Source organism: Chanodichthys erythropterus, chromosome 7, assembly GCF_024489055.1.
Source record: "Chanodichthys erythropterus isolate Z2021 chromosome 7, ASM2448905v1, whole genome shotgun sequence".
In the NCBI taxonomy this organism is placed as follows: domain Eukaryota; kingdom Metazoa; phylum Chordata; class Actinopteri; order Cypriniformes; family Xenocyprididae; genus Chanodichthys; species Chanodichthys erythropterus.
In genome coordinates this window covers 32,187,505-32,200,291 of record NC_090227.1, presented here as the reverse complement: position 1 = coordinate 32,200,291, position 12,787 = coordinate 32,187,505, and the positions used below count along the sequence as shown (strand labels likewise).

Here is a 12,787-nt window from a genome sequence, read left to right as displayed (position 1 = left end):
ATAAAGCCACAATACAACGAAATAAAGCCACAACACAACGAAAAAAAGGCACAACACAACGAAATAAAGCCACAACACAACGGAATAAAGCCACAACACAACGAAATAAAGCCACAACACAACGAAATAAAGCCACAACACGACGAAATAAAGCCACAACACAACAAAATAAAGCCACAACACAACGAAAAAAAGCCACAACACAACGAAATAAAGCCACAACACAACGAAATAAAGCCACAACACAACGAAATAAAGCCACAACACGACGAAATAAAGCCACAACACAACAAAATAAAGCCACAACACAACAAAATAAAGCCACAACACAACAAAATAAAGCCACAACACAACAGAATAAAGCCACAACACAACAAAATAAAGCCACAACACGACGAAATAAAGCCACAACACGACGAAATAAAGCCACAACACAACAAAATAAAGCCACAACACAACGAAAAAAAGCCACAACACAACGAAATAAAGCCACAACACAACTAAATAAAGCCACAACACAACAAAATAAAGCCACAACACAACAAAATAAAGCCACAACACAACAGAATAAAGCCACAATACAACGAAATAAAGCCACAACACAACGAAAAAAAGGCACAACACAACGGAATAAAGCCACAACACAACGGAATAAAGCCACAACACAACGAAATAAAGCCACAATACAACGAAATAAAGCCACAACACAACGAAAAAAAGGCACAACACAACGAAATAAAGCCACAACACAACGGAATAAAGCCACAACACAACGAAATAAAGCCACAACACAACGAAATAAAGCCACAACACAACAAAATAAAGCCACAACACGACGAAATAAAGCCACAACACGACGAAATAAAGCCACAACACAACAAAATAAAGCCACAACACAACGAAAAAAAGCCACAACACAACGAAATAAAGCCACAACACAACTAAATAAAGCCACAACACAACAAAATAAAGCCACAACACAACAAAATAAAGCCACAACACAACAGAATAAAGCCACAATACAACGAAATAAAGCCACAACACAACGAAAAAAAGGCACAACACAACAAAATAAAGCCACAACACAACAGAATAAAGCCACAATACAACGAAATAAAGCCACAACACAACGAAATAAAGCCACAACACAACAAAATAAAGCCACAACACAACGAAAAAAAGCCACAACACAACGAAATAAAGCCACAACACAACTAAATAAAGCCACAACACAACAAAATAAAGCCACAACACAACAAAATAAAGCCACAACACAACAGAATAAAGCCACAATACAACGAAATAAAGCCACAACACAACGAAAAAAAGGCACAACACAACAAAATAAAGCCACAACACAACAGAATAAAGCCACAATACAACGAAATAAAGCCACAACACAACGAAAAAAAGGCACAACACAACGGAATAAAGCCACAACACAACGGAATAAAGCCACAACACAACGAAATAAAGCCACAACACAACGAAAAAAAGGCACAACACAACGAAATAAAGCCACAACACAACGGAATAAAGCCACAATACAACGAAATAAAGCCACAACACAACGAAAAAAAGGCACAACACAACGAAATAAAGCCACAACACAACGGAATAAAGCCACAATACAACGAAATAAAGCCACAACACAACGAAAAAAAGCCACAACACAACGAAATAAAGCCACAATACAACGAAATAAAGCCACAACACAACGAAAAAAAGGCACAACACAACGAAATAAAGCCACAACACAACGGAATAAAGCCACAACACAACGAAATAAAGCCACAACACAACGAAATAAAGCCACAACACAACAGAATAAAGCCACAATACAACGAAATAAAGCCACAACACAACGAAAAAAAGCCACAACACAACGGAATAAAGCCACAACACAACGAAAAAAAGGCACAACACAACGGAATAAAGCCACAACACAACGGAATAAAGCCACAACACAACGAAATAAAGCCACAATACAACGAAATAAAGCCACAACACAACGAAAAAAAGGCACAACACAACGAAATAAAGCCACAACACAACGGAATAAAGCCACAACACAACGAAATAAAGCCACAACACAACGAAATAAAGCCACAACACGACAAAATAAAGCCACAACACAACAAAATAAAGCCACAACACAACGAAAAAAAGCCACAACACAACGAAATAAAGCCACAACACAACTAAATAAAGCCACAACACAACAAAATAAAGCCACAACACAACGAAATAAAGCCACAACACAACTAAATAAAGCCACAACACAACAAAATAAAGCCACAACACAACAAAATAAAGCCACAACACAACGGAATAAAGCCACAATACAACGAAATAAAGCCACAACACAACGAAAAAAAGGCACAACACAACGGAATAAAGCCACAACACAACGGAATAAAGCCACAACACAACGAAATAAAGCCACAATACAACGAAATAAAGCCACAACACAACGAAAAAAAGGCACAACACAACGAAATAAAGCCACAACACAACGGAATAAAGCCACAACACAACGAAATAAAGCCACAACACAACGAAATAAAGCCACAACACAACAAAATAAAGCCACAACACGACGAAATAAAGCCACAACACGACGAAATAAAGCCACAACACAACAAAATAAAGCCACAACACGACGAAATAAAGCCACAACACGACAAAATAAAGCCACAACACAACGAAAAAAAGCCACAACACAACGAAATAAAGCCACAACACAACTAAATAAAGCCACAACACAACAAAATAAAGCCACAACACAACAAAATAAAGCCACAATACAACAGAATAAAGCCACAATACAACGAAATAAAGCCACAACACAACGAAAAAAAGGCACAACACAACGGAATAAAGCCACAACACAACGGAATAAAGCCACAACACAACGAAATAAAGCCACAATACAACGAAATAAAGCCACAACACAACGAAAAAAAGGCACAACACAACGAAATAAAGCCACAACACAACGGAATAAAGCCACAACACAACGAAATAAAGCCACAACACAACGAAATAAAGCCACAACACAACAAAATAAAGCCACAACACGACGAAATAAAGCCACAACACGACGAAATAAAGCCACAACACAACAAAATAAAGCCACAACACAACGAAAAAAAGCCACAACACAACGAAATAAAGCCACAACACGACGAAATAAAGCCACAACACGACAAAATAAAGCCACAACACAACGAAAAAAAGCCACAACACAACGAAATAAAGCCACAACACAACTAAATAAAGCCACAACACAACAGAATAAAGCCACAACACAACGAAATAAAGCCACAACACAACGAAAAAAAGGCACAACACAACGGAATAAAGCCACAACACAACGGAATAAAGCCACAACACAACGAAAAAAAGCCACAACACAACGAAATAAAGCCACAACACAACGAAATAAAGCCACAACACAACAGAATAAAGCCACAACACAACAGAATAAAGCCACAATACAACGAAATAAAGCCACAACACAACGAAATAAAGCCACAACACAACAGAATAAAGCCACAACACAACGAAATAAAGCCACAACACAACGAAATAAAGCCACAACACAACGAAATAAAGCCACAACACAACGAAATAAAGCCACAACACAACAAAATAAAGCCACAACACAACAAAATAAAGCCACAACACAACAGAATAAAGCCACAACACAACGAAATAAAGCCACAACACAACGAAAAAAAGGCACAACACAACGGAATAAAGCCACAACACAACGAAAAAAAGCCACAACACAACGAAAAAAAGCCACAACACAACGAAATAAAGCCACAACACAACGAAATAAAGCCACAACACAACGAAATAAAGCCACAACACAACGAAAAAAAGCCACAACACAACGAAAAAAAGCCACAACACAACGAAATAAAGCCACAACACAACGAAATAAAGCCACAACACAACAGAATAAAGCCACAACACAACGAAATAAAGCCACAACACAACGAAATAAAGCCACAACACAACGAAATAAAGCCACAACACAACAAAATAAAGCCACAACACGACGAAATAAAGCCACAACACGACGAAATAAAGCCACAACACGACGAAATAAAGCCACAACACTACGAAATAAAGCCACAACACAACAAAATAAAGCCACAACACGACGAAATAAAGCCACAACACGACGAAATAAAGCCACAACACAACAAAATAAAGCCACAACACAACGAAAAAAAGCCACAACACAACGAAATAAAGCCACAACACAACTAAATAAAGCCACAACACAACAAAATAAAGCCACAACACAACAAAATAAAGCCACAACACAACAGAATAAAGCCACAATACAACGAAATAAAGCCACAACACAACGAAAAAAAGGCACAACACAACGGAATAAAGCCACAACACAACGGAATAAAGCCACAACACAACGAAATAAAGCCACAATACAACGAAATAAAGCCACAACACAACGAAAAAAAGGCACAACACAACGAAATAAAGCCACAACACAACGGAATAAAGCCACAACACAACGAAATAAAGCCACAACACAACGAAATAAAGCCACAACACGACGAAATAAAGCCACAACACGACGAAATAAAGCCACAACACAACAAAATAAAGCCACAACACAACGAAAAAAAGCCACAACACAACGAAATAAAGCCACAACACAACTAAATAAAGCCACAACACAACAAAATAAAGCCACAACACAACAAAATAAAGCCACAACACAACAGAATAAAGCCACAATACAACGAAATAAAGCCACAACACAACGAAAAAAAGGCACAACACAACAAAATAAAGCCACAACACAACAGAATAAAGCCACAATACAACGAAATAAAGCCACAACACAACGAAAAAAAGGCACAACACAACGGAATAAAGCCACAATACAACGGAATAAAGCCACAACACAACGAAATAAAGCCACAACACAACGAAAAAAAGGCACAACACAACGGAATAAAGCCACAACACAACGAAATAAAGCCACAACACAACGAAATAAAGCCACAACACAACAAAATAAAGCCACAACACGACGAAATAAAGCCACAACACGACGAAATAAAGCCACAACACAACAAAATAAAGCCACAACACAACGAAAAAAAGCCACAACACAACGAAATAAAGCCACAACACGACGAAATAAAGCCACAACACGACAAAATAAAGCCACAACACAACGAAAAAAAGCCACAACACAACGAAATAAAGCCACAACACAACTAAATAAAGCCACAACACAACAGAATAAAGCCACAACACAACAGAATAAAGCCACAACACAACGAAATAAAGCCACAACACAACGAAAAAAAGGCACAACACAACGGAATAAAGCCACAACACAACGGAATAAAGCCACAACACAACGGAATAAAGCCACAACACAACGAAAAAAAGCCACAACACAACGAAATAAAGCCACAACACAACGAAATAAAGCCACAACACAACAGAATAAAGCCACAACACAACAGAATAAAGCCACAATACAACGAAATAAAGCCACAACACAACGAAATAAAGCCACAACACAACAGAATAAAGCCACAACACAACGAAATAAAGCCACAACACAACGAAATAAAGCCACAACACAACGAAATAAAGCCACAACACAACGAAATAAAGCCACAACACAACAAAATAAAGCCACAACACAACAAAATAAAGCCACAACACAACAGAATAAAGCCACAACACAACGAAATAAAGCCACAACACAACGAAAAAAAGGCACAACACAACGGAATAAAGCCACAACACAACGAAAAAAAGCCACAACACAACGAAAAAAAGCCACAACACAACGAAATAAAGCCACAACACAACGAAATAAAGCCACAACACAACGAAAAAAAGCCACAACACAACGAAAAAAAGCCACAACACAACGAAATAAAGCCACAACACAACGAAATAAAGCCACAACACAACAGAATAAAGCCACAACACAACGAAATAAAGCCACAACACAACGAAATAAAGCCACAACACAACGAAATAAAGCCACAACACAACGAAATAAAGCCACAACACAACGGAATAAAGCCACAACACAACGGAATAAAGCCACAACACATCAAAATAAAGCCACAACACAACGAAAAAAAGCCACAACACAACGAAAAAAAGCCACAACACAACGAAATAAAGCCACAACACAACGAAATAAAGCCACAATACAACGAAATAAAGCCACAACACAACGAAATAAAGCCACAACACAACGAAAAAAAGCCACAACACAACGAAAAAAAGCCACAACACAACGAAATAAAGCCACAACACAACGGAATAAAGCCACAACACAACGAAATAAAGCCACAACACAACGAAATAAAGCCACAACACAACAAAATAAAGCCACAACACAACAGAATAAAGCCACAATACAACGAAATAAAGCCACAACACAACGGAAAAAAGCCACAACACAACGGAATAAAGCCACAACACAACGAAATAAAGCCACAACACAACAGAATAAAGCCACAATACAACGAAATAAAGCCACAACACAACGGAATAAAGCCACAACACAACGAAATAAAGCCACAACACAACAGAATAAAGCCACAACACAACGGAAATGCTCCCGACCACTAGGGGTCTCTCAGAGCTCGTTAATATTAGTATTCCTTGCCAATGTTCTATAAAGTCGACAGTCTTACATAGATATCAATACCATGATTAGTTTTAAGTATGTAAACGTTGCATATCGACATGAAATATTAATTCAAAATCACTTGAATGCACAATAGCTTCATATTTATACCTGTGAATGAGTTGACTCGCTACTACGGAACGTCTGACAATTCCACCAAGTGGTTAAAACGTATAATTTGTATTCATTACAATGACTTTGTTTAACATTTAAAAACAGACATGTTCAAATTCCAAAGCTTGTTACTTCCTGTTGGTAAGCTTTGTAATTTGAACATGTCTGTTTATAAATGTTAAAAGTCATTTTAATGAATACAAATTTTACGTTTTAACCACTTGGTGGAGTTGTCAGACGTTCACTTTATCATTCGCAGTGGTAGCGCGTCAAATCATTCACAGGTATTAATATGAAGCTATTGTGCACTCAAGTGATTTTGAATTAATATTTAATGTCGATATACAGTGGTTATATACTGTTGAAACTAATCGTGGTATTCATATCACTGCCGACTCTATAAAACATTGGCAAGGAATACTAACAATACCGAGCTCTGAGAGCCCCCTAGTGGTCGGGAGCATTTCCGTTGTGTTGTGGCTTTATTTTGTTGTGTTGTGGCTTTATTTTGTTGTGTTGTGGCTTTATTACGTTGTGTTGTGGCTTTATTCTGTTGTGTTGTGGCTTTATTTCGTTGTGTTGTGGCTTTATTCCATTGTGTTGTGGCTCGATTTTGTTGTGTTGTGAACTTATGTTTGCTTTTTTAATTTCGTTGTGTTGTGCACTACTGGGCCACCGTATTCTTTTGGATTATTGCAGAAAAATCTGCTCTGTGAGGCTGTAAAAGCGGTAACATTTCGGTAGTTCCATTTAGCCACTTATTAAAGCGATAGTTCACCCAAAAATGAAAATTTGGTCATCATTTGCTCACCCTCATGTTGTTCCATACCTATATGAGTTTCTTTCTTCTGCTGAACACAAAATAAGTTATTTTAAATAATGTTGGTAATCAAACATTTGATGGTGGCCATTGACTTACAATGAAGGTCGATGGCTACTGTCAACTGCATGGTTACCAAAATTCTTTAAAATATATTATTTTGTGTTCAACAGAAGAAAGAAATTCAAGTTTGGAACAACTTGAGGGTGAGCAAATTATGACAATATTTTAATTTTTGGGTGAACTATCCCTTTAACAACTGCCTTTTTTAAAAGGCACTTAAAAAGGGGTTTTGGGTGGAGAGGGTATTGATGTATTTTATGCCATAGAATAAAAATTTTTAAAAAATTTTGAGCTTGTGTTAACCACAGACATTATTACAGGCATATTAATGAGAAAAAAAAAAAAAAAAACATTAGCTGTGCCCGAAATCAAATTAGATACTTAAATTGAATAAGTACTTTACGGCTGCTACAAAAGTATGTGCTATAGAGTATGAGTGTGTGTAGTATGAAAGTACTCCAGACGAACTACATTCACTATGTTGTCATTATCATGTGACCTACCAGCATTGCTACCATTCACAAATCCTCTCCTGTGGCCTCATGGGATAGTAAAGTGTCCATATTATCCACACTTCAGAATCTCACTGGAAGTAGTAGGTCATCCGGGTATGCTTTTATGAGTACTGTGAATTTGGTCACACTACTTGTCACATACTTTTTTTCACCTACTATATAGTAGGGAATCACTTATAGCAAACCTGTAACAGTGATAAAGTGCATCTTATTACAGTAATTGTCAGTTTTAAAATGCTTAGGGTACATTTAATGGTGTGACTGACTTGTGCAATTATGATCACTAATCTATATGTGACTTTTGATATAAATTAATGCCATTACACAGAAATTTGACTGAAAAGAAATGCTCTGGTTCTTTAAGCCCAGGGTCATTCTTAGGCCTTCGACGCATAGTTTTACCACAGGATTAAAGTGGAATTATTCCTTTGCCGGAATAATCCAATTGCTGTGTCTGTTCTCAGGCTCAAGAACAGTCTCTTAGCTATCCGCCCTGGGGCCTAGCGGTCTGCATCTCACTGGTGGTCACCGCCATTCTCCCTGTGCCTGTGGTTTTCATTCTGCGCTGTCTGAACATCATCGACGATAACGCAGGAGGCCTGTCCACCGTCTCCTATAAAAAGGGCCGCATTATAAAAGACACCGCTTGTAGGACCAGAGAAGACGATGAAGATGACGCAAGTCTTCTCAACACGAAGTCACCGAGCGAAGCCCCGTCGCCCATGCCGGCCAACTACCGCAAGCAGAGCGGCCCTCCTTCAAGTGCAGACATCACGCTCAACGGTAGCTGCAGCACTGGATACGTAATGCCGAATATTACAGATATTCCGGACATGCCCGAATCTGATTTGTGAGGACCTGTCCAGTGTAATCTGTAACTGTGAGGACCAGCGTCATTTCATTTGCCCTATAAGAACCAGCGCTTCAAATGTCAGTCATCTGAGTAACCAATCACAATCTCCCTCTCGTCGAGATGAACAGGAATGCTAACAGACAGCATTCTCTTATTCTCTTTCTAACAGCCATCTTCATTCCACACATGTCCAGAAGAAAAGTTTCAACATTTCTAATTGTATTATATGTGTAGCTAGCACTAACGCACCCTACCCCCATCCCGACCCATTGCCCCAACTGTTTGCACGCACTTACCCTACTCTGTAGGGGCCTGTAGACCCCTGGTTTATGCTCTACTGTAGAATGGCTATTTGTACAAACAGATTATGTTGCAAGTCAGGGCAGTTACTGTCCTAAAAAAACGAGATTAGAGGCAGCTTAGCAGCTGTGGAAAAGTCTAGAATGTAAATGTATGCGTAAAACGTGGAAAACATGCAATACTTTTCTTTTGGATGTAATTAAATCATTGTGCATCAGTGTATGGATTGCATTTATTACAACCCCTAACTCATCGTTCAAAAAAAAGTGTGCCTAATTAATTCTAAAAATGTTAATAGAATACAAAGAGTGAATGTTGTACATTTAAGGTATTCTGTAAATATATTATGAATAAATTTATTCTAATATAGTTTGGAATACAGATCATGTTTTTGGTAAGAAATGCTTAAAAATCCAATGCGCTGACTTTTTTTGTTTGTTTGTATTTTTGCTGATGTGCTTTCATTGTAAGGAGTGTTGATACTCCTCCCTCTTCCTGTAAATATTTTTCATGAATTTGCCCAATGACGCAGTATTCTCAGTATTGAGATTAAATGATAATGGATTCAGACACACTTTTTTGCTTTACTACTTTGTTGCGCTTCACAACAACATGACCTAGAATGAAATATGAATTGGGGGAGAACTGTACATCGACAAATATCAAGGATGCACCAATATTAAAATTCTGGCTGATATATACAGTGCTTAAAATTAATTAGACTACTTGTCAAATTTAAATTGTCATTTATTAGGCAAATAAACTGAAACAGCCAAATAGTCTTTATTTACACACAAACAAAAAAAATAATTATAAATTAATATATATTAGATATAAATGTATGTATACATACATTTATATACACACATGTATGCATATTATATATATATATATATATATATATATATATATATATATATATATATATATATATATATATATATATATATGTGTGTGTGTGTGTGTGTGTGTGTGTGTGTGTGTGTGTGTATATACATGCGTGTGTTATACATGCATGCATACATACATACGTGTATATATGTATAAATACATTTAATATATACATGTGTATGAGTGGATGTATGTATATATAAGGCATTTATACATATACATACACACACATTTATAAAATGTATATATGTATGTATAAAAAATATATATATACATATATACACATGTATGTGTGCATGTATTCAAATATTCAGACCTGTGGAAAAACCTGCACCCTTATTTACATAAAAAGGTTTAACAAAATGAGTGGGTTTAAAACATCTTTATTGTCCATTTTGATTTGTTCTGTCATTGGAAGGTCATTTTCAACAATAAAAATCGTAAAACAGGTAGTGTTTTAAATCAATGACATAACAATTATAAAACAAATGTTAAAATGTGGTGTTCAATCACAGATATTCAAATAAGCCTCTGCTAAAAACAAACGAGTGTAACTTGTCATCTTTTTGACTTATCCCTGAATCATTTCATCTCCACATGCCTCTTTAAAACGAAAACATCTGAAAGCTAAGAGCAGTGCAAACACAACAATCATACCGCTACTCTGTCATTTAAACAGAGATGATATTGAAAGATTCCTAGTTTTCTTATTACTCATGACACATCTGAAGCGTTAAGGTCTACTGCTGGGTGGCCTTAGCAAAGCCCACTCGGTTATTCTCTCGATCAAACACTGTGTAGTACTGCCCTATGAACACATCACCCAGAATCCACAGTGGTCCAGCAGGGGGTGGGATATCCAGACCCATGAATCCACTCAGACAGATTTCCTTTCCAGCCTGGCTTTCCTGTAAACACACACGATAAAGAGGGATATAATATTTAGAATGTCATTGTCATAAGAAAGAAGCACTTGCAGTGTTTACAAGCTGCATATGATTTACAAGAAATAAAACACCAGGCACATGATTTTATTCTGACTCATGCATGACCTTTTCTCAAACAACACCTCAGTTTCACAGTTCTGCTGATGCAAAGTACAACATCTAAACAGCAGCACTGAAGTGACAAAACAAGACTAACCTTGAGTATGTACTGTTCTCCAGTCAGTGAGTAAGTCTTTCCACCCAGGACGAATGAGATGGTGGGAAGTGTGGCCACTTTCTTACAGTCAACCATATACTACAGGAGGACACATGATTAATAAGAGAACATTATCAAAATGTTATATTTTCAAACAAAAGTGACTATGGAAAACAACACATTAAGCATGCATGCTTTGTAATCTTTTAAATAAAAAATAAAAAAAATAATAAAATAAAAAAGATATTAAACAAATTAATAATTCAAGTAAATAAAAATTGTAATTATAAATATTTGGGGTCAGTATGATTTTCCTTTTTTTTTTTTTTTAAGAAATTAAAGGTGCCCTTGACTCAAAAATTTAATTTATCTTGGCATAGTTAAATAACAAGAGTTCAGTACATGGAAAAGACATACAGTGAGTCTCAAACTCCATTGTTTCCTCCTCCTTATATAAATCTCATTTGTTTAAAAGACCTCCGAAGAACAGGCGAATCTCAACATAACACCGACTGTTACGTAACAGTCGGGGTGTACGCTCCAATATTTGCATATGCCAGCCCATGTTCCCAACATTATCAAAGGCACTACACAAGGGCAGCCAGTTAACGTCTGGATCTGCACACAGCCGAATCGTCAGACTAGGTAAGCAAGCAAGAACAACAGCGAAAAATGGCAGATGGAGCAATAATAACTGACATGATCCATGATATCATGATATTTTTAGTGATATTTGTAAATTGTCTTTCTAAATGTTTCGTTAGCATGTTGATAATGTACTGTTAAATGCGGTTAAAGTTACCAACGTTTCTTACTGTATTCACGGAGACAAGACTGTCGTTATTTTCATTTTTTAAACACTTGCAGTCTGTATAATGCATAAACACAACTTCATTCTTTATAAATCTCTCCAACAGTGTAGGATTAGCCGTTAGCCACGGAGCCCAGCCTCAGATTCACTCAGAATTAAACTTTTAACATCAAAATAAATACTTTACTCACATAATTCGAAGCATGCATACAGCATGCATGACGAACATCTTGTAAAGATCCATTTGAGGGTTATATTAGCTGTGTGAACTTTGTAAATGGGCTGTAATATAGTTGACAGCTCGTGTGGCAGGAAGCTCGTGTCTTAAAGGGGCGGCGTCGAGTGAAATCAGTGCATAGTTAATGGTGCCCCAAAATAGGCAGTTAAAAAAAAATAAAAAAAAGTCTATGGGGTATTTTGAGCTGAAACTTCACAGACACATTCAGGAGACACCTTAGACTTATATTACATCTTGTAAAAAAACGTTCGTGGGCACCTTTAATACTTTTATTCAGCAATGATGCATTACAGTGGTCAAGTGACAGTAAAAAAATGTGTAATTTTA

The 12,787-nt window shown here is 36.8% G+C and overlaps 2 protein-coding genes across 2 annotated transcripts in view; one reads left to right on the top strand and one right to left on the bottom strand.

Annotated features, from left to right (window-relative positions):
* slc6a15 (solute carrier family 6 member 15) overlaps nt 1-9,943 on the top strand; it is a 34,343-nt gene extending 24,400 nt beyond the window's left edge. Inside the window, exon 12 of the mRNA XM_067389239.1 lies at nt 8,689-9,943. Within this exon, the coding sequence (XP_067245340.1) occupies nt 8,689-9,078 (390 nt within the window). The 3' untranslated portion in view covers nt 9,079-9,943. The remainder of the gene's footprint in view (nt 1-8,688) is intronic.
* A 605-nt stretch (nt 9,944-10,548) lies between these two features.
* ctsd (cathepsin D) overlaps nt 10,549-12,787 on the bottom strand; it is an 8,351-nt gene continuing 6,112 nt past the window's right edge. Inside the window, exons 8-9 of the mRNA XM_067390233.1 lie at nt 11,412-11,510; nt 10,549-11,176 (exon numbers count right to left, since the gene is read on the bottom strand). Coding sequence (XP_067246334.1) covers nt 11,009-11,176; nt 11,412-11,510 — 267 coding nt within the window. The 3' untranslated portion in view covers nt 10,549-11,008. The remainder of the gene's footprint in view (nt 11,177-11,411; nt 11,511-12,787) is intronic.